General features: G+C 69.2%; 3 protein-coding genes across 8 annotated transcripts; 2 read left to right on the forward strand and 1 right to left on the reverse strand.

The window, feature by feature from the left end:
• Nucleotides 1–267: 267 nt before the first annotated feature.
• On the forward strand, nucleotides 268–4,509 carry TMEM98 (transmembrane protein 98). 2 transcript variants are annotated; one of them, XM_069786158.1, is made up of 7 exons: nucleotides 268–389; nucleotides 2,687–2,879; nucleotides 3,104–3,235; nucleotides 3,516–3,549; nucleotides 3,662–3,777; nucleotides 3,874–3,933; nucleotides 4,206–4,509. In XM_069786158.1, exons 2-7 carry the CDS (start codon nucleotides 2,749–2,751, stop codon nucleotides 4,408–4,410), a joined length of 678 nt encoding a protein of 225 aa, XP_069642259.1. In that variant the 5' UTR covers nucleotides 268–389; nucleotides 2,687–2,748; the 3' UTR covers nucleotides 4,411–4,509. The 2 variants fall into 2 exon arrangements, with proteins under 2 accessions (XP_069642259.1, XP_069642260.1); XM_069786159.1 differs by lacking the exon at nucleotides 268–389 and adding an exon at nucleotides 1,552–1,657.
• Nucleotides 4,510–5,251: 742 nt separating this feature from the next.
• GRN (granulin precursor) lies at nucleotides 5,252–12,690 on the forward strand. 4 transcript variants are annotated; one of them, XM_069786752.1, is made up of 16 exons: nucleotides 5,261–5,331; nucleotides 6,211–6,314; nucleotides 6,397–6,474; nucleotides 6,586–6,670; nucleotides 6,757–6,860; nucleotides 6,951–7,098; nucleotides 7,207–7,313; nucleotides 7,921–8,026; nucleotides 8,109–8,206; nucleotides 8,720–8,947; nucleotides 9,738–9,965; nucleotides 10,748–10,860; nucleotides 10,900–11,014; nucleotides 11,535–11,762; nucleotides 12,132–12,425; nucleotides 12,514–12,690. In XM_069786752.1, exons 1-16 carry the CDS (start codon nucleotides 5,316–5,318, stop codon nucleotides 12,631–12,633), a joined length of 2,172 nt encoding a protein of 723 aa, XP_069642853.1. In that variant the 5' UTR covers nucleotides 5,261–5,315; the 3' UTR covers nucleotides 12,634–12,690. The 4 variants fall into 4 exon arrangements, with proteins under 4 accessions (XP_069642852.1, XP_069642853.1, XP_069642851.1 ...); XM_069786751.1 differs by having other exon boundaries at nucleotides 5,252–5,325; nucleotides 10,748–11,014; XM_069786750.1 differs by having other exon boundaries at nucleotides 10,748–11,014.
• An 82-nt stretch (nucleotides 12,691–12,772) lies between these two features.
• FAM171A2 (family with sequence similarity 171 member A2) lies at nucleotides 12,773–20,989 on the reverse strand. 2 transcript variants are annotated; one of them, XM_069786747.1, is made up of 9 exons: nucleotides 20,779–20,988; nucleotides 17,769–17,996; nucleotides 16,326–16,418; nucleotides 16,073–16,231; nucleotides 15,805–15,981; nucleotides 15,547–15,663; nucleotides 15,233–15,359; nucleotides 13,611–14,885; nucleotides 12,775–13,081 (listed from the first exon to the last, which is right to left on the reverse strand). In XM_069786747.1, the coding sequence occupies exons 1-9, from the start codon at nucleotides 20,876–20,878 to the stop codon at nucleotides 13,027–13,029; spliced, it is 2,331 nt and encodes a 776-aa protein (XP_069642848.1). In that variant the 5' UTR covers nucleotides 20,879–20,988; the 3' UTR covers nucleotides 12,775–13,026. The 2 variants fall into 2 exon arrangements, with proteins under 2 accessions (XP_069642850.1, XP_069642848.1); XM_069786749.1 differs by lacking the exons at nucleotides 16,073–16,231; nucleotides 16,326–16,418 and having other exon boundaries at nucleotides 12,773–13,081; nucleotides 20,779–20,989.
• Nucleotides 20,990–21,190: the final 201 nt, after the last annotated feature.

Raw genomic sequence — 21,190 nt, forward strand, 5'->3', positions numbered from 1 at the left:
AGGGTGTGCGGCAGGGGCACTTTGGGACACTTTGGGATGCAGCGGGGACATTTTGGGGCCCAAGGTGATACTTTGGGACAGGAGGGGATGCTTCAGGGCTGCGGCGGTGGTTCTTCGGGACACGACGGGGACACTTGGGGACACGAGGGGAAACTTCACCCACCCCCTCCCTCCCGCCACGGGAACAACTCGGGACCCTCCGGGGCGGGGCAGGGGCGGGGGCGGGAACCGACCCGGGGTCCCGGCGGGGCGGGGCGGGGGCGGGGACCGGCTCGGGGGGGGTGGGGGGGGCCGGGGGGCAGAGCCCGGGCCGAGCCCCGCTGCCGGCCCCGCTCCGCGCCCCCCGCCCCGGCTCCATCTTGTGCGCGGCCGCCGCCGAGCGGCTCCAGGTGCGGGGGGGGGGGGTTTGCTCGGTCCCGCGTAGGGACCCGCTGGGGGGGGGGGGACGGACACCGTGGGGCGGGAGGGGACCCCGGGGCGGCCCCCACCTCGGACCCACAGGGTGATTCCCCCCCCCCCTTCCCGCCCCTTGGGACCCCCTGGGAGGGCCCCCCGCCCCGCGGCCGTACGGGACCCCCGGGGCTGTAGGGGCCCCCTGGGACCGATGCCCCCATAGAGCCGTGCAGGACCCCCAGAGAGACCCCCCCCCCCCGCCTTGGGACCCCCGGAGCGACCCCCCCCGCGAGGGTCATGCGGGACCCCCATCAATCCCGCGCCCCCCGCAACCGGGGCTGTGCAGGACCAGGGACCGCATCAAACCGCCAGCAGCGACCCCCCCCAGAGCCTCACAGAGCCCCCCCAGGAGCGAACCCCCCCAGAGCCTCACAGAGCCCCCCCCAGACTCCCCCCAGCAGCGAACACCCCCCCCAGAGCCTCACAGAACCCCCCCAGACTCCCCCCAGCAGCAAACCCCCCCCAGAGCCTCACAGAGCCCCCCCAGACTCCCCCCAGCAGCGAACACCCCCCCAGAGCCTCACAGAACCCCCCCAGACCCCTCCAGCAGCCACCCGACCCCCCCAGACCCCCTACACACACTTCCCCTTGCTGCCACAAGCCCCCCCCCCCCCCTCCAGTGCTCGGCGCTGCACAGGCAGGATCCGACCCCAATTCAACCGGGGGCAGGGACCCCACCACCACCACCAAAGGGCCGGGAGGTGGGTGCCCCCCCCCGGGGCTGCCAGCCCACCCCCTCCCCCAGGACCAGGCACCAAGGGGTTACAGCACAGAACCAGCTTTGGTGGCCAAAATCCCTCTTAAGGCATTAATTGTGGTGGGAATTGGGGGGGGAGGAGGGGGGAGGGCCACTGTGTTGTGTCGTATATGTGTGTGTGTCCCCCCCCCGGCTGTCCCCAGCCCTGCGGGCGGCGGGGGAGCGGGGACAAGTGCACCCGGCCTGGAAATTTAAGCCAAATCACTAAACCTGGCTTAAAATTCAATGGGATTTAGGGAAAAAAAAAAAAAGGTGGGAGGGGGGATGCATTGGGAAGCGGGGTTGGAGGTTTGGGGGAGCATGTCTGGCAATCCCCCCCCCCTCCGGTGGGGGGCCCATGCATTAGTCAGGGTGTAAAGGTCGGTGTTTGAACGCGCGGTGCGGAAGTGGCACCGTCCCCGTGTCCCCGTGTCCCCGTCCCCGGCGGTGGCTCCCGGCTGGCAGCAGGTAGGGAGGGCAGGGCTGGGTGCCCCCCACCCCAGCAGGATGGGGTATGTGTGTGTCCCACCCCAGCATGGGCACCCGCTGTCTGACCTGTGCGGTGACATGGGGGTCCCAGCCGGCTCTGCCCCGGGCTGGTGTCCCGTGGGCCTGGCATGGCTGCGTGTCCTGCTCCCCATGGGGACGGGGACTCAGAGACCCCGCTGCTGCACTGAGGATGGCTTGGGGGGTCCCCATGGCCCCATAGGGACCAGTCTCTGGGATCCCTATGGCCCCATAGGGACTGGCTGTGAGGGTCCCCATAGCCCCACAGGGACCGGTCTCTGGGGTCCCTATGGCCCCATAGGGACTGGCTGTGAGGGTCCCCATAGCCTGTATGGATTGGGGTCTCGGGGGTCCCCATGGTCCCATAAGGACTGGGCTCTGGGGGTCCCCATGGCCCCATAGGGACCAGGCTCTGGGGTCCCTGTAGCCCCATAGGGACTGGCTATGAGGGTCCCCATAGCCCCACAGGGACCGGTCTCTGGGGTCCCTATAATCCTATAGGGACTGGCTCTGGGGGTCCCCATGGCCCCATAGGGACCTGTCTCTGGGGTCCCTATGGCCCCATAGGGACTGGCTGTGAAGGTCCCCACAGCCCATAGGGACCAGGCTCTCAGGGGTCCCCATAGTCCCATAAGGACTGGGCTCTGGGGGTCCCCATGGTGCCATAGGGCTGGGTCCCCACAGCCCCATATGGCCCAGACCTCACTCTCCTGATCCCAGCTCCTGCCCCATGTCACCATGGCCATGGTGGCGGGATGGGGGCAGCCCCCCCATGTACCATGGCCGAATCCTGCTCCAGCCTGCACCCAACATCACCCCTTCCCCCCAGTACCCCCCCCCCAGGTGACACTGCCTCTGGAAGGACCCCCTGGGGCAGGGATCCATCTAGTGGGAGACACTGGGTCCTGGCCAGGCATTTTGGGGTGCGGGGGGGGCGGGGAGAGCATCTGTGGGGTTCCCAACCCCTCCCCGGTCCCCCCATCACCGCAGACCCCACCGTGCCAAGATGGCGCCAGACGCCTGAGCTACCCCACCCCCGGCGGGGACCAGCCATGGAGACGGTCGTCATCGTGGCCATCGGGGTGCTGGCCACCATCTTCCTGGCATCCTTCGTGGCACTGGTGGTGGTCTGCCGGCAGCGGTACTGCCACCCCAAAGACCTCCGGCACCACTACGACACCAAGTGAGTGATCCCATGGGGGTGGCATCGTCCCTGTCCCCACCGGGTGAGGGGGGGTCAGGGAGGGACCCCGAACCCCATGGGCTGGGGACAATGCTGGGGACATGTCCACCATCATCAAGGGGATGATGCTGGGGACACATGCAGCATCATCAGGGTGTTGGGGGCAGGGGGGGAGCCTGAGGAGGTGGCCCCATCCCCAGGGATGTCCCCCATGTCCTCAACAGACCCATCGTGGACCTGATGGGGACCGCCGAGACACCCTCGGAGCCCTCGGAGCTGGAGCTGGACGATGTGGTCATCACCAACCCCCACATCGAGGCCATCCTGGAGAACGAGGACTGGGTCGAGGACGCCTCGTAAGTGTGTGTGTGTCCCCAGTGTGCCCCATGTCCCCCCCTCCACTGCTGACGACCTCCATGCAGTGCCAACCCCCCCATCACGGGATGCAGGTAGCGGAGATTTGGGGTTACCAAGCTATGGCCAGTCCCAAGAAGGGACAGTCCTCAAGCTGGTCTCTGGGTGGGAATGTCCCCAAGGGTCTGGGGGACACGGGGTGTGAGCAGGCAGGTGGGGGGGGACATGGGGGGCGAGGACAGGGGGGTCCGCCCAGATTCACGCCCTCCTCCTTCTCCCCAGGGGTCTGGTGTCCCACTGCATCGCCATCCTGAAGGTGAGTCCAGGGGGTGGCACTGGTGGCAGTGGTGGCACTGGTGGTACCAGTGGCACTGGTGGCACCGAGTCGACCGTGTCCCCACTCCCGTTGTCCCCCAACCCCCCCACAGATCTGCCACACACTGACGGAGAAGCTGGTGGCCATGACCATGGGCTCGGGCGCCCGGGTGAAGTCACCCGCCAGCCTGGGTGACATCATCGTGGTGGCCAAACGCATCAGCCCCAGGTGACAGGGGGAGTCCCGGGGCTCGGGGTGGGGGGGGGGGGGGATGGAGGGTGTCACCACAGTGTCCCCAGGGGTTAACGCCATCCCTGCCGGCAGGGTGGACGACGTGGTGAGATCCATGTACCCGCCGCTGGACCCCAAACTGCTGGATGCGAGGTGACACCGGCGAGAGGGACGGGGACACTCCCTGGGTGGGGGGGACACCCATGGGTGGGAGGGGGACACACCAGTGCCAGCCCATGCCACATAGCTGGTGACAACCACTACGGGGTGACCCAGCAGGATGGGGGCAGGGGGGAGGATGGACATCTCCACCCCCCTATGCTGCAGATGGGGAAACTGAGGCACGAGACACGTTCCCAGTGGCAAAGCCACCATCCCTGTCCGGCCCAGGGCAGGGAGGTGACAAGGCCACCGTGTCCCCGCAGGGCTGCGGCGCTGCTACTGTCGGTCAGCCACCTGGTGCTGGTGACCCGCAGCGCCTGCCGCCAGCCCGCCGCCCGCCACTGGGTCGAGCGGTCGCTGGCGGCCGCCGAGGAGCACATGGCGGTGCTGCGCCAGGCCGCCATGGCCACCGAGACCGACCGGCCACCGGCCACCGAAGCCTTCCGGCAGGAGCAGTCAGCCATCTAAGACCCACCCCCCAACCACCCTGACACCCCTCGTTGGCAATAAAGCCCCTGGGATGTTGTGTGTCCCCCACCCACCCATCATGGGGGTCTCTGGGTCTGACCTGGCTCTGTGGTTTCTGGCTCGGGGGGGGGGGGGGGGGGGCGGGCATTGAGGGAGGATGAGGGGGGGTTGGAGGGGCTTGGGGGGGGAGGTTGGGAGTTTAGGGAGGGTTTGGGGCAGTTGAAGGGGTGTTTAGGGGGGTTGGAGGGGATTGGGGGGGGTCTTAGGGGTTTGACAGGGGTGTGAGGGGAGATTTGGGGGAGGTCGGGGGGATTTGGGGGACATTTGAGGGGCTTAGGAGGGGCTGGGGGGGAGTTTAGGGGGGTTGGGGGGGGCTTGGGGGTTTGGCAGGGCGTTGTGGGAGATTTGGGGAGGTTTGGCGGGGGGAAGGTTGGGGGCATTGGGGGGGATAGGGAAGTTTGGAGGGGGTTGGGAAGATTGGGGGGGATTGGGGGTGCTGCCCACCTCAGGAGCGAGGCCCCAAGGGGCCCGCAGGGCTCAGCACCAGCGCGGTGCAAGGCGCCGTGCCCACGGCGGGGCCGCTTTGGGGGTGGGGGGGGGCAGGACCGTGGGGCGACACCCCCCCCCCCGCCCCGCGACCCCGAGCTGAGGCCTGGCCAACTCATCGCACTGCATTCCCCGTGGGGACCGGGGGGGGGCCCGCGGTCATGTGGCGCCGCATCACGTGATGGGGAGGGTGGGGTAAGGGGGTAAGGGTGAGGAGGCGGTGCTCCAGCCCCCTTTCCCCGAGTTGGCCAATGGCAGCGGGGCGGGCGGGGAAGTGGGCCAATGGGGGGGTAGGGGGGTGGGGCTTGCGGCTGGCCGGCACCGCGACCCTGGCGGCGGGGCTGGGACCGGCACCGGGAATGGGAGCGGGTACGGGTCGGGGGGGGCCGCACCGGGTCGGAGGGAGCCGGGGCTTGGGGGGAGCCGGGTGCTCGGGGGGCACTGGGAGTCACAGGGTGCCCTGCGGGCAATGGGAGGCACTGGTAGTCATGGGGGGGGGGGGGGTGTTCTGGGGGCACTGGGAGGTACTGGGAGCACTGGGAGCACTGGGTCAGGACAATGGGTGTCCCTGCAGAGGCCGTGGGGAGGGCCCAGCCCTGCTCTGGGGTGGGGGAGGACAGTGCGGTGACACCGAGGGGTCGCCCCCCCCCCCCCCAGCCCCCCTTGCCCCCAGCGTGGGGTCTCCCCTCGGATCCCCCGGGGGCGGTGATTCCCCCCCCCCCCGGCGTGTGTCCCGGCAGCCTGGGGGGGCTGTGAGGCACCCACAGGTGCGGGGGGGGGGGGTGTGGTGTGCCACACCGCGTGGGGAAAGGGAAATGAAAGTGATTGTGGAAGTGGGTGACGGGGGGGGGGGGCGTCCTAGGCGGGAGGGGGACTGTGCAGGGGGGTGCAAGGCAGCCCTTAGCACCCATGGGTGCTGCTTGGGGGGTGCTCTCACACCCCACACACACCCCCCGCCAGCGGTGCTGGCTTCCTGCACCGCGGGGAGATGTTATCGGGGTGCTGCGGGCAGCGGTTGGGGTGCCAGACACCACAGCGGCCCCTCCTGCCACGCGTGGGTGCCCCCCCCGGCACCCTGAGGTGCCCCCCTTAGTCACCCAGCCGGGGGGGGGGGGGGCGGCTTTCCCAACAGACGGCCGAAAGGGGAAGCGAGAGCTGGGGGGGTGGTGTCGGGGCAGAGACCTGCCCCCCCGCCCCCGGTGAGTGGGGAAACTGAGGCACGGCGGTGCCGGGGGGGGGATCTGCTGCCTGCAGGTGCCCCCAGTGCCATGAGGACCCTCCTGCTGCTGTGGCTGGCCCTGGCCGGAGCCTGCGCCTGGCTGCGATGTCCCGATGGGCAGCCGTGCCCCCCCACCCCGGTGAGTGCCCAAGGTCGGGGAGGGTACGGAGGGGGGGTGCCCGCATCGGTCGGTAACCCCCTCTGTGGTCCCCCCCCTCCAGGTCCTGCTTGCCAGCAGCGCGGCAGTGTGCCAGGACGGCTCACCCTGCCCCATCGGCGCCAGCTGCCCGCTGCCAGAGGTGAGCCTACCTAGCGTGCCTCAGTTTCCCCCCCTCTCTCTGCCATTTTGGGGGGGGAGGGGGCTTTTCCCCCCCCTGCAGCCCTCCCACCCCCCTCTTCTCTCTCCTCAGGGCGTCCCCTGCGCCGGTGGCCGCCACTGCTGCCCGCGAGGGTCCCGCTGCAGTGCCGATGGCAAATCCTGCATCACGTCCCCAGGTATGGGGGGGGCCGCACGTGGGTGGGCCTGGGGGGGGACACACAGGGGATATGGAGGTCCCTCACCCCATTCCCACTCTCCGCAGCCCCTCGTGCTGTCCCTTGTCCCGACGGACGGTCCGAGTGTCCCGATGATGCCACCTGCTGCATGACGACGAATGGCACCTGGGGGTGCTGCCCCATGCCCCAGGTACGGGGGGGGCAGGGGGGGATGACATGGGGACATTTGCGGGGGACATCATGAAGCCACGGCTGTGACGAGTGGGTCTGGTGCCCGCAGGCCTCATGTTGTGCCGACAAGGTGCACTGCTGTCCCCACACCACCATCTGTGACCTGGCCCACGGGCGCTGCCTGTCACCCACTGGTGACGGTGACATCCCCCTGGGCACCGCCTTCCCCGCCTGGAAGCGTCAGCCTCCAGCACCAGGTAAGGGGTGTCCCCCTCGGGGTGGTAGGGTGCCCTTGCTGTCCCCACAGAGGGGACACAGAAGTGGGGAGGGGGCACGGTGACACTGTGTGTGTGTGTCCTCTGCAGTCGCGTTGCACGAGGTGCTGTGCCCCGACGGCCACTCGGCATGTCCCGACGGTGCTACCTGCTGCCAGCTGTCCTCGGCGCAGTATGGCTGCTGTCCCCTGCAAAACGTGAGTGCTGGCCCCATGCCGGGCACCCTGTGCTGGGCACCGTCCACCGGGCACCCTGTACCAAGCACCCTACACCAGCCACCCCCTGCTGGGCACCCCATGCTAGGCAGCCTGTCCCAAACGTCCTATGCCAGACACCCCGTGCCCACCAACCCACAGCAGGCACCCCATACCAAGGACTCCATGCCGGGCACCCGGCACTGAGCACCCCATGCCCAGCACCCTGTATCAGGCGCTGTGTCCCAAGCACCCCATGCCAGCTACCCCATACTGGCCACCCCACGGCAGCTGCCCTGTACTGGCAGCCCGTACTGAGCGCCCCACACCAGGCACCCTGTCCTGAGCATCCCATGTTGGGCACCCTGCACTGAGCACCACATGCCAGGCACCCAGTACCGTACACCCCATGCCAGGTGCCCCGTACAAGCAGCCCATACTGAGCACCCTGCACCAGGCACCCCATGCTGAGTACCCTGTCCCAGGCACCCTGTCCCAGTCACCCCCCACACTGGCAGCCCACCCTGTCCTTGTCACCGCTGGGACCCCCTGGGTGGGCAGGGCGGGCAGGGGTCTGGCAGACACCGACGGTGGGCTCTCCCCCGGGCAGGCGGTGTGCTGCAGTGATGGGCAGCACTGCTGCCCGCAAGGCACTGTCTGCGACCTGGAGCGCTCCACGTGCACGTCAGAACGGTCCCTGGCATCCCTCCCCAAAGGTGAGGACCCCCCCCGGGGGGTAGCCACCCCTGTCCTCGCCCAGGGAGGGGACACCGGCTCTGACTGTCCCCTTGTCCCCAGCTGGTGATGTGAAGTGTGACGAGGAGACGAGCTGCCCCGACGGGAACACGTGCTGCCTGCTCACCTCGGGGGCCTGGGGGTGCTGCCCACTGGAGGAGGTATGGGGGTACAGGGGGGGTTGTCCCCCAGGAGGGACAAGAGCGGGGGTCTCCTGTGCTCCCTGGGACAGGCAGATGTGCCCTGTCCCCTGGGTGGGATGAAGGCAGATGTTCCCTGTCCCCCATGAGGGACAGGGAGGGCTCCCACTCCCCCAGTGTCCCTTGGGGATGGGGGTGACACCAGGCCCTTTTGCTGGGCCGCCAGTCAGACCCCCTCTGCTAACTGGGACCAGTTTGGGGCACCAGTGGTGGGAGGTGATGAAGGGAAACAAGCCCCCCAGGGTGCTTGGGACCTTTGTGTGTCCCACTGAGGGGGGACGAGAGTGATGAGGGGGTCCCCATATTCCCCCAAAAGTGGGGATGGAGCCAGGCTGGGATGGGGGGGACAGAGGACAAGGGAGGGCAGGAACAGGTAGGGAGGGGGCACGGTTTGTCCCCTGGGGGTCCCCAGGCATGGAGCTGGGAGTCCTCGGGGGGTCAGGCTGGGCTCAGAATCCCTTCTTGCCCCCCCAGGCCGTCTGCTGCCCCGACCACGTGCACTGCTGCCCCCAGGGCTACACCTGCGACCCAGTAGGGGGCAGCTGCCTGCAGGAGGGGGGGGGCCGCTTGCCCTGGGTGCAGAAGACCCCGGCGCTGACCCGAGGGAAGGACGTGCAGTGTGACAAGGAGAGGAGCTGCCCTGATGGGAACACGTGCTGCCGGCTGAGCTTGGGCACCTGGGGGTGCTGCCCGCTGGAGCAGGTTCAGGGGGACACTGCCAACAGGGACGGGGGTCCCCATATGGGGACAAGGTCATGCTGGGGTCCCCAGCGGGGTGGGAGTTGGGGTGGTGCACCCAGGGGAGCAAGCAGGGTGCCCTGGGCTGGGCTGAGATCCCAGGGGGTCCTGGTGTGTTCCTGAGGGGGGGGGGGCATGGCTCAAGGGGCCCCAAGCAGCTGGAGCACAGGGTCTGGGGACACAGGGACGTTCAACAGGGCACTGCCACCTCCTGTTCCCCAGGACAGACCCGTGGTTCGGGGCAGGTGTCCCCTGTACCCTGGGTGGGACAAAGGCTGATGTCTCCTGTCTCCCAGGAGAACCAATGCTAGATGTCCTCTTGCTCCTAGAAGAACGAGGGCCAATGTCCCCTGTCCTCCAGGAGGGCCAAGGCCAGGTGCAGGGCCCCCCCCCCCGATGTCCCATGGAGGTAGGGGTGACACCAGGCCCTTTTGGTGGCCCCCCAGTCAGACCTCCTCTGCTAACTGGGACCAGTTTGAGGCTCCAGTGGTGGGAGGTGATGAAGGGAAACAAGCCCCCCAGGGTGCTTGGGACCTTTGTGTGTCCCACTGAGGGGGGTCAAAAGTGATGAGGGGGTCCCCATATTCCCCCAAAAGTGGGGATGGAGCCAGGCTGGGATGGGGGGGACAGAGGACAAGGGAGGGCAGGAACAGGTAGGGAGGGGGCACGGTTTGTCCCCTGGGGGTCCCCAGGCATGGAGCTGGGAGTCCTCGGGGGGTCAGGCTGGGCTCAGAATCCCTTCTTGCCCCCCCAGGCCGTCTGCTGCCCCGACCACGTGCACTGCTGCCCCCAGGGCTACACCTGCGACCCAGTAGGGGGCAGCTGCCTGCAGGAGGGGGGGGGCCGCTTGCCCTGGGTGCAGAAGACCCCGGCGCTGACCCGAGGGAAGGACGTGCAGTGTGACAAGGAGAGGAGCTGCCCCGATGGGAACACGTGCTGCCGGCTGAGCTCGGGCACCTGGGGGTGCTGCCCGCTGGAGGAGGTTTGGGGGGACCTTGCCCACGGGGATGGGGGTCCCCATATCATGCTGGGGTCCTCAGCAGGGTGGGGGGACAGGCACTCAGGGGACCGGGGGGCCCTGGGATGGAATTGAGACCAGGGGGCTCCCAAGTTGTCCTTGGAGGGGGAATGTGGATCGAGGGACCCTGAGCAGCTGAAGCACCGATCCTGGGGATGTGGAGATGTTCAACAGGTCACTGCCACCTCCTGTCCCCTAAGAGAGACCCACCCTTGACCCGCGGTATGGAGCAGATGTCCCCTGTGCCCTGGGGAGGACAATGGCTGATGTCCCCTGTCCCCCAGCAGGGACAGGGTCAGATGTCCCCTGTGCACTGGGTGCAGTGAGGGCCAATGTCCCCTCTCCCCCATAAAGGATGTGGCCAGCCCGGGGCTCCAATCCCCGCAATGTCCCATGGAGATGGGGGTGACACCAGGCCCCTTTGCTGGCTGCCCAGTCAGACCCCCTCTGCTAACTGGGACCAGTTTGGGGCTCCAGTGGTGGGAGGTGATGAAGGGGCACGAGGCCACTGGGATGCTTGGGCACCTGGCCTTGTCCTGCTGGGGGAGAATGGGGGGGTGTCCCCATAAAACACCCTCCAAGGAGGGAGGGAGCCAGGCTGGGATGGGGGGGGGACAGAGGACAAGGGAGGGCAGGAACAGGTAGGGAGGGGGCACAGTTTCTCCCCTGGGGGTCCCCAGGCATGGAGCTGCGGGTCCCTGGGAGGTCAGGCTGGGCTCAGGCCCCCCTTCTTGCCCCCCCCCCAGGCCGTCTGCTGCTCCGACCACGTGCACTGCTGCCCCCAGGGCTACACCTGCGACCCAGTAGGGGGCAGCTGCCTGCAGGAGGCGGGGGGCCGCTTGCCCTGGGTGCAGAAGACCTCGGCACTGGCCACCCGCTTGCCCTGGGTGCAGAAGACACCAGCACTGGCCCAAGAGAAGGACGTGCAGTGTGATGAGGAGAGGAGCTGCCCCGACGGGAACACGTGCTGCCGGCTCAGCTCGGGGGCCTGGGGGTGCTGCCCACTGGAGGAGGTATGGGGGTACAGGGGGGTCTGTGCCCCAGGAGGGACAAGAGCGGGGGTCCCCTGTGCCCCCTGGGACAGGCAGATGTGCCCTGTCCCCTGGGTGGGATGAAGGCAGATGTTCCCTGTCCCCCATGAGGGACAGGGAGGGCTCCTACCCCCCCACAATGTCCCATGGGGATGGGGGTGACACCAGGCCCTTTTGCTGGGCCGCCAGTCAGACCCCCTCTGCTAACTGGGACCAGTTTGGGGCTCCAGTGGTGGGAGGTGATGAAGGGAAACAAGCCCCCCAAGGTGCTTGGGACCTTTGTGTGTCCCACTGAGGGGGGTCAAAAGTGATGAGGGGGTCCCCATATTCCCCCAAAAGTGGGGATGGAGCCAGTCTGGGACGGGGGGGGACGACAGGGGACAAGGGAGGGCAGGAACAGGTAGGGAGGGGGCACAGTTTGTCCCCTGGGGGTCCCCAGGCATGGAGCTGGGAGTCCCCGGGGGGGTCAGGCTGGGCTCAGAATCCCTTCTTGCCCCCCCAGGCCGTCTGCTGCCCCGACCACGTGCACTGCTGCCCCCAGGGCTACACCTGCGACCCAGTAGGGGGCAGCTGCCTGCAGGAGGGGGGGGGCCGCTTGCCCTGGGTGCAGAAGACCCCGGCGCTGACCCGAGGGAAGGACGTGCAGTGTGACAAGGAGAGGAGCTGCCCTGATGGGAACACGTGCTGCCGGCTGAGCTTGGGCACCTGGGGGTGCTGCCCGCTGGAGCAGGTTTGGGGGGGGGGGGGCTGTATCATGGCACCAGGTTTTGGGGATGGAATGGGGGGGCTTGGGGAAGAGTGGGACTTGGGGTGTGGCCCTTTGGGGACAGGGATGTGGACTCCCCCACCTCCATCACTGCACACACACACATACCCCCCCTCCATGGGGGCTCTGTTGGCACCTTGGGGACAGGGTCCAGCTGTCCCTGGGGCTGCTGCTGGGCATGAGCAGGGCTGGGGGGGCAGGGGGCACATGACGTTGGGGGGTTCAGGATGGTACCCAGACCCCTAGGACCCCCAAATACCTGGATGCTTGGGTCCCCCGGCCACCTGGGTGCCCCGCTGAGCCCAGCCTCTCCCGCCCTCCTGTCCCCCTCAGGCTGTCTGCTGCGGGGACCACCAGCACTGCTGCCCCCGAGGCTACACCTGCAACGTGGCCACCCAGAGCTGCGAGAAGCTGCTGGCACCCACCCCACTGCTACGAGCACCCACGTCACCGCTCCGGGTACCCGCGCCCCCCCGCCAGGCACCCATCCTCCCACCAGCCCTGCTGCGAGCCACCGGCACCGAGCCCGGTGCCCCGGTGCCCTGCGATGCTGCCCGCGCCTGCCGCAGCGGGCAGCAGTGCTGCCGGAGCCGGGGGGGCTCCTGGGGGTGCTGCCCCTTCAGCCAGGTTAGTGGGGGGGGCAGCAGGGTGGAGGTCTGGGTGGCATCATTCCCCTCCCCACTCCCTCTCCCCTTCATCCTGTATCTCTTTGCAGGGCTCCTGCTGCTCCGATGGCCGTCACTGCTGTCCTGGGGGGTCCCGCTGCACTGGGGGGGGTTGGGGGTGCAGCCCCCAGCGCTGGGACCTGCCTGCGCCCCACAGGGTGCTGCTCTGATGTCCCTGGAGACCCTCTAAGGGTGTCATCACCCCAATAAAAGGTTTTTAGGACAAACCCCATTCCCTAGCTCCTCAGGGCAGGGGGGGGAAACTGAGGCAGGAAGCAGAGGCAGGGAGTTATTTTGTTTTTTTTTTTTTAATATATTAATGCCATCTAACGAACAGGCAGGGACGTGCAGGCAGGTGCAGGCAGCAGCTCCCTGTCCAGCCCGGCCAGGTACAGGCGGTGCCCGGGGGGGGGTCCCCATGTCCCCCCCCACCGCCAGCCCAGTCCCCACTGGCCCCTCTTCATCCTTGCCTCGTAGAAAACGTTTAGAAACATGATTAAAATCCAAAGCCATGGGGCTGGGGGGTCGAGGTTGGGGAGGGACAGGGCCCCCCCCCCCAGCTCCTATGGCAGCTTGGAGGCACCGCTGGCCCGGGGGGCAGTGCCAGCCCCCCCCGCCCTGCAGGGACACAAGTGGGGACATGCTTCAGGCCATGGGGGGGACATGTAGTTCTTGTCCCACCCCACCCACTCCCCAAAAGACAGGGAGATGAAGGGCAATATGGTGGGTGCAGGACCCCATGTGGCAGACCCCAGTGCCATGGGGGGGACATGATACCCGGGGCAGGGGGGGCAAGCACACAGGGGACCTGGGGCTTGTCCCTCTGTCCCCTCCCCTGGCAGGGGATGGGGACAAGGGATGGGGCAGGGTGGGATGACTGGTGGGACAGGGATGGTCGTGGAAGGGGACAGTGGCAGGACAGGAGGACAGTGGTGGGTTGTGATGTTGGGGGGGGGGTAGGACAGGGACAAGACAGGATGGTGGCATGGTGGTGGGATGAGATGGTGGTGGGATGGGACAGGATGGTGGCAGGAGAGGACGAGGGTGGGCTAGGGTGACGACAGTAGCAGCGTACCCACCATCCCACCACCCCCCCCAGACAAGGCCAGAGCCCCCCCACACACACCCCGGCCATGCCACCACTCACTTGACATTGAAGACCATCAGCGGCCGCTCCTCCCGCTTCTGCCAGGGGCTTTTACGGTCGCCCCCCTCGTCCCCCCCCTCGCCTGCCTCCGCCAGCGCTTCCTCCTCGGGGCTGGTCAGGGAGTCACGGGGGGCTTCGCTGGCACTGCTGCGCCCGCTGCCCCCCCCCCGTCGCCCCCCGCTCCCCGCTTCCAGCAAGGGGGCCAGCGAGCTGTCCTCGGGGGAGGCGACGGGCAGGGGGGGTCGGGTCCCTCCGTCCTCCCCCCCACCTCCGACTCCCCGGGGGAGGCGGGGGGGGGGCGCAGGGCCGGACCCCCTTTCGCCGCCCTGCAGATCGATGTAGGAATGCCGGACCTGGGAGGAACGGCCGTCCAAGGAGACGAACCAAGCTCTTGGAGGGGGGGGCCCCCCCAATTCTAATAACTGCTGCCCCGCCAGCGCCTGCAGCTCCCCGTTGAGCTGGGCCACCGCCGACCCGTCCAGCAGCACCGGGATGGCCACCGAGCCGCTCACCGGTTGGGGGGCACGAGCCCCCCCCCAATTTTCCCCTTCCTCAAAGGGTTGCCCAGCGGACGGCGGGGGCGGCGGGGCGGCTGTCGCCGCCGTCGAACCGGGTCCCCCATCGCTTTCGGGGGCACCCTCCGGTTCGCCGGGGGCCAGGCGCATGTACCGGGCGGGGATGAGGAGGGTGGGCATCACCCCCCGGTAGACGTCCTCGGGCCCCCCGCCCCGGTCCAGGGGGCCGCAGAGGAGGAGGGGACCCGGGGGGGCCAGCGAGGGTGGGCGAGGGGGGGGCTCGGGCAGCGGGTGCTCGGTTGGCTGCCCCCCGTAACGGGAAAACACTGGGGGCGAGGGAGGCCGGGGGGGGAAAGCGGGGGTCCCCCGGGGATGCTCATCCGGCGGTTGCAGCCCGTCGACCGAGCGGGCGGCCCTGAGGCCGAAGGCTTCGCCGGGGCGCCCATAGTCCTCCGGGGCGGGGGGCTGGCGACGGCGGGGTGCCAGGGTGCCGGCGGGGGTCCGGGGGCCGGTACGGAGTTGGGGGGGGGCCGGCGGTTGGAAGAAGTCCGGCCGAGCGGTGGGGAGGTCGCGGGTGGGGGGGGGTAAACCGGGGGTGGGGAGGTCGGTGTCCCCCCCCGAGGACGCCGTCTCCAGGTGGCTGCCACCGCAGAGGAGGTCCAGTTGGGACACCGAGGTGGCCTGGTCCCGCCGAGCGGCGTCCAGCGGCCCCGGCAGCGGCAGCTTGCGGTGCTGCGCCCGCGGCTTCAGGCACCGGCGCCTGCGGGGAGACGGTGGTGGGGTCACCCCGTGGAGGCGGGGGGGGGGCATAAGGAGGGTACTGGGGTCCCCCACCCACCTCCCTCACTGCTGTAGGGTGCTAGAGGAGGGGGCTCCAGCCAGCTATAGGGCACCTGGGGTGATGTCCCCCTCCCACGCCAGCTACAGGGCACCTGGGGGTCCCAAATAGTGGTGATCCCCCCCCCGCCAGCCAGCTATAGGGTACTCAGGGGTGCTGGGAGGGTGGTGCCCCCTGCCCCCCTTCCCCATACCCAGCTGTAGGGTGCCAGGTGGTGTGTGACCCCCCCCCCCCGCAAGCCATGGGGGTGCTGGGCGGGGGGTGCTGACCTGCAGTAGTAGATGAGGAGGCAGAGGAGGATGAGGACGAGCAGGGCCAGCGCGCCCAGGATGGTCAGCAGGAAGATGGTGTGGTAGGTGGTGATGTCCGTCACGCCCGCCGCCATCGCCACCAGCCCTGGGGGACAGTGAGGTCAGACGGGACATGGGCAACCCCCCCCACCCCCCCGTAAAAGCACTGCAGGGGCTGCACCCACCAGCACCCCATGGGATGGCTGTCCTCCCCCCCCCCCCAGGACAGCCCATCCCCAGGGCGATGGGGACAGTGGGACCCAGGCTGGGGGCACCCACAGGTGTCACCCTACCTGTGCTGGGAGAGGGCAGAGCTGCTGCCCAGTATCCCAACTGGGAGGAGACGAAGGTCCAGTAGAGCTGCCGGCCTTCCTTACGGATCAGCCCCGTCCCGTTACGCACCCACAGCCCTGCAGGGAGACACGTCCGTTCCCCCCCACACACACCACCGCGGTGGGCTGAGACCCCCCAAACTCATCACCGGCACCGCCGCCAAGCCCCACGGGAGCCGTGTCACCCCTCTGCCACCCTCCCCCTCAACCAGCGCTCACCGCTCTTGGGGTCAAACCTCCAGGCCGGCACGCTGGTGGCCACCACGGGCCCGGCGTCAGGGGCCAAAGGGACGGACAGCTGGACGGGGCCGGCCAGCGGCACCTCCGTCCCGTTCCCGGTGAAGAGATGGACGCTGAGAGCTGCCACGGGCGCCAGCTCCAGCCAGGTGGCATTGGCTGCAGGGACAAGCGACGGTGACATACGGACGGGATCCCTCACGGGGCATCTTCTGCGTAACCCCAAAAAGTCCCACCGGTGTCCCCGTACCGCTGCCGTCCTGCTCGGCCCCGAGGAAGGTGGGGAAGGCGCGGGTCAGGCTGGGGCCGGTGGCGGCGGTGAGGGACGCGGCGAGCTGGCTGTACGTGGAGCTGCGGGGCAGGCGGGCTGCCCGCCGGGGGAACTGCGCCCACGGCTGCCCCCGGGCACCTGGGTAAGGGGGCAGGGGGGGAGACAAGGTGGGTGGCAGCACCCAAGGGTGACGGTGGTGCCACCCACCCCGCTCTCCGTTCCCATCGCTCACCTGGGGATCCCAGGAGGATTTGGACCAGGTCCTCGTAGAGGATGAGGGTGGCGGGGCGCTCAGGGAGCAGGTAGAGGCTGATGGAGGCGTAGACTGCAAGGGGGGGGGTGATGGGGGGGACCCCAAAAATATTCCCCCCCCGGCCCCCCAAGTTGGGGGGGGCTGGGGAGGAGGAGGGGGGGTGCTGATGGGGAGAGGGGGGTGATGGGCCCCACAGAGTGGGTGGGGAGGGGGGGAATAGGGCATCAAGGGGTGGGATGGACATGGGGACAGGGACGGGGACAGGGAGGGACAGGCGGTGGCAGGCAGCGGGCAGCGTGGGGGCGCCCCCCCTGCACACCCCCATCCTTGCACACAGTCCAGGCCTGGCACGTCCGTGCCTGTCCCCAACCCTTGCACACCCCAGCCCTCACACAGCCCAAGCACCCCAATCCTTACACACCCCAATCCTTGCACCCCCCAGCCTCCCAATCCCTGTGTGCCACCATGCCCTTGCACACCCCCAGTCCTGGCACACCCATGCACACCCCAATCCTTGCACACCCCAAATCCGCAGCGCTCCCCGCTCCTTGCGCACCCCCGTGTCCCCAGCCTCACCCACCACATGCACCCCCATCCCTGTGCACCCCATCCCCGCGCACCCCCAACCCCGCACACCCATCCCTGCACACCCCCAATGCTGCACCCCCATCCCTGTGCACCCCCCATCCCTGCGCACCCCCCCAGCTGAGCGCTCCCACGTGTCCCACCCCCCCAGCAAGGTGACCCCATGGATGCTGCCCCGCGCTGTCCCCCCCGCCCCGCGCTGGCCCTGGGGACAAGGGCTGGCACCCAGCCCAGGGTGCCCCCCCGGCCCCCCCAGCCCAGGATGGGGGGACTTCGGGGCCACCAGGACATGGCTGTCCCCTCCCAAAGGGGCTGGATGCCCTCAAACACCCCTCAATAAGGGACTGTCCTCCCCAAAATCCCTTTGGGGTCCCCAGGAAGGGACTGGGGCCCCAGGAAAGTACTGGGGTCCCCAGGAAGGGATTCGGGGTCCCCAGGAAGAGACCAAAGGCTCCCAGTAAGAGATTGGAGCCTCCCCCGCCCAGTAAGGGAGGAATGAGGGACCACATGAAGGGCTTGGGCCCCCCCATAAGGGGTTGAGGCCCCCAGTAAGGGACCAGTTCCCCCAGTAAGGGGTCAGGGCCCCTGTAAGAGATCAGAGTCCCTCGTAAGGAACAGACTCCCACAGTGAAGACTCAGGGTCCCCCATAAGGGCTCAGAGCCCCCCAGTAAGGGGTTGGGGCTCCCCAGGACAAGACTGGGGACCCTCCATATGAGTCACCCAGCGAGGCAGCAGGGGTCCCCCAGTAAAGGTTTGGGGTCCCCCCATAAGCGTTCAGAGTCCCCCCAGTAAGGCGTTGGGGTCCCCCATAAGGGCTGGGGGTCCCGGTCACTCACGCGGCAGCTTGTTGACACGCCAGGGGACGGAGGCGGTGACGTAGCCGCGGCGGGTGGCGGTGACGAGGACCCAGGTGCCCAGGCGGTAGGGGACGGGCAGGACGCCGGTGCCCTCGTGGTCGGTGGTGCCGGCCGCCAGCGAGCTGCGGTTGCCGAAGACCTCCAGGGTGGCCTGGGGCAGCGGGGCCAGCGTCCCACTCTCGTACACCTGCACCTTCAGCAGCACCTCTGCGGGGACACGGGCGACACGTGGGTGCGGGCATGGGGCACCCCTCGTGCCGACGGGTACCCCACAGTGTGCCCTGTGGATGGGGTGGGGGGCACTGTCTCAGCAAGGTGGTAGGATCCATCCTGGTGGGTCACGGGCACCATCCCAGCAGGGTGGTGGGACCCATCTCGGTGTGTCATGGGCACCATCCCAGCAGGGTGGTGGGACCCATATCAGCAGAATGGTGGGACCCATCCCAGTGGGTCATGGGCATTACCCCAGTAAGGTCACAGGTACCATCTCAGCAGGGTAGCAGGCACCTTGCTGGCAGGTTTGTGGGCACCATCCAAGTAGGACGCCGGGCACCATCCCAGCAGGACAGCGGGCACTGTCCTGGGGGGCATGGGCATCACCCCTGTGCCCCTCTGAAGCGGGTGGATGGGGGCTAATTGCTCCAGGGAGCCGTGCCCACGCCGGTGGGGCCACCAAGTCGCGTCCTTCCCAAAATCCCCTGCAAGGGGCCAGGCAAGGCCATTCCCCCTCAGGGTGCACGTCACACATGTCACGAGTTTGGGGGGGTCTCCATCCCAGTGGGCCTCACCAGCAGCCCAGGGACAGGTCCCCCACCCTAGTCCCCGATGCAGGGTGGGATGGGCACAGCTGCGGGGGGGTTGGGGAACCCCACACCCTCCCGTGCCCCCGGCCCCCCCCCCCCCCGTGCCGGCGCCATCCTGCGCATGAGCCCGCAGCCCTTGGCAGCCGGCCCGGCTCAGGCGCTGTCACCCTGGCAACGACCTCCTTCATCCCACAGCCCCGGGCGCTTTCGGGACCCCGTGTCGTCCCCCCCCGGCAGCATCCTGCCCCCCAAAAGCCCTCGCGCCACTGGGCAAGCCAACCCTCCCCTGCCTCCCCCTCGCCCCCTCCACCCAGATGTTGCCCAGATGTGGCAATGGGCGAGGGGAGGAATTTGCAGCAGCTGCTTTGGTGATGAGTTGGGGGGGGACGGGGGGGGGCGGGATTGGGGCATTCCCCCCACATACCAGGGACAGCCGGCACTAGGGGGGCAGGAATGTCCCTGCGGCCACATGCCGGCCACCTGCAGCTGCCGGGGGACAGCTGGCACCAACGGCCACCCCACCCTCCGTGTCTTCTGGAGAGGGGGGGCCAAGGTGCCACCCCCCAGCATGGGGTGTACAGTCCCCCACTCTCTGCTCCCACGGGCAGAAGCCCCACCACCACCGCCAAGGAGTCCCCAGCCGGTGGCACGGCCACTGTGGGGCACGCTGGCACCCTGCCAGCTCCCCAGTGCCTCCCAGTATGACCCCACGGCTCCATGATGGGTGGGTGGGGGCACCCGGGTGGGAGTGGGACCCAGGCATCCAGCCCTGCACTCTGTCACCGCTGTCACCCCAAGGGGATGGGCATGGGTACTGGTGACCCCAGCTGGAAAGCTGAGCCAGCACGGGCAGGTCAGGGCCACGGCCATGCCAGGGTCAGGGACCCCCCTCACCCCACTGCCCCCCGCCTCACCCCCCAGGCACACTTTGCCCTGGCACATGGGCACTGCCAGGTGGGTTTGGGGTGCGGGTGGGGGGTCACAGGAGCCACGGGGACCCCAAAGAGGCACGCTGCACCCCAAGGCCCACCCTGCCTACTGAGAGCGGGCAGAGGTGCCTGCAGTGGGGTGACCCCCGCACCCTGCCCAGGATGCACCACCATCCTGCACCCCTGGGTGCTGCTCAGGACCCCCACCCACCCTGCCTCCCTTCCTCCTGTAGTCCCTGGCCTGAGACCCCCACCCACCATGTCGCATCCCTTGGTACTGCCCAGGACCCCCACCCACCCTGTTGCACCCCCAAGCTCTGTCTAGGACCCTCATCCATCATCCTGCACCCTGCAGCCTGGGCCCCCCACCCACCCTGTTGCACCCCCAAGCTCTGTCTAGGACCCCCACCCATCATCCTGCACCCCACAGCCTGGGCCCCCCACCCACCCTGTTGCACCCCCAAGCTCTGTCTAGGACCCCCACCCATCATCCTGCACCCCACAGCCTGGGCCCCCCACCCACCCTGTTGCACCCCTGAGCTCTGTCTAGGACCACCCACCCATCATCCCGCACCCCATAGCGTGGGATCCCCACCCACCATGTCGTATCCCCGGCTCTGCCCAGGACCCCCACCCACCCTCCTGCACCCCCAAGCTCTGCCCAGGGCCCCCATTTAACCTCCTGCACCCCCAGGCGCTGCCCAGGACCTCCACCCGCCATCCTGGCACCTGCTGGCCTGGGACCCCCACCCATCACGCTGCTTCCCCTGGCACTGCCCGGGGCCTCCCACCCACCATCCCGCACCCCACGGCCTGAGACCGCCCCCACCCTCTTGCACCCCCAAGCTCTGCCCACGACCCCCACCCACCCAGCTGCACCCCCCCCTGCCACCACCAAGGACCCCCACCCACCCTCCTGCACCCCCCAGGCGCTTCCCAGGACCCCCACCCAGCACCCTATGCCCGCCGGTAGCCGGAACCGCCCGGGGAGAGGGGGAGACGGACAGACAGACGGGGCGGCGGGGGGAGCAGACAGACAGACCGGGGCGGGGAGCGGGGGGGGGCGGAAGGCGGACCCGGGGATGGGGGACCCGGACCGGGGTGGGGGGGGCCGGTCCCCGGCGGGATGGGGGTCAGGCAGGCGGGGATGGGGGGGGGATGGAGGGGCCGCCGGGGGTCGGGGCGGGTCGGGGCGGGGGCGGGCGCCTCCCCCCGCCGCCGCCGCCGCCGCCCCCCGCACACAAAGGCCGCTCTCACCGTGCGCTCCCGGCTCCGCCGCGCCCCGCGCCCGCCGCCCGCCCGCGGCCACCAGCAGCAGCAGCACCGGCAGCGGCGGCAGGAGGCGGCGGGGCCGCATGGTCGCTCCGCACCGTTACCCCGCCATGCTCCGGCCCGCCCGGCCCGGCCCGCTCCGCCAGCCGCCGCCGCCGCCGCCGCCGCGGGGACCGGGCTCCACCTGCCGGAGCCGCCGGGCACGGCCGCCCGCCCCGCCCCGGTCCGGCCCCCACCCCCCGGCACCGCCCCGGACCCCCGGACCCACCCCCGGGACCGCCCCGAGTCCCGGCACCGGGGGTCGGTACCGGCACCGGCACCCCGGGACTGACCCCGGTACCGGCACCCACCTCCTGTTACCCACCCCCGGTACCGGCACCGGCATCCCGGGACTGGC

This window comes from Haliaeetus albicilla, chromosome 7, assembly GCF_947461875.1.
Source record: "Haliaeetus albicilla chromosome 7, bHalAlb1.1, whole genome shotgun sequence".
NCBI lineage: Eukaryota > Metazoa > Chordata > Aves > Accipitriformes > Accipitridae > Haliaeetus > Haliaeetus albicilla.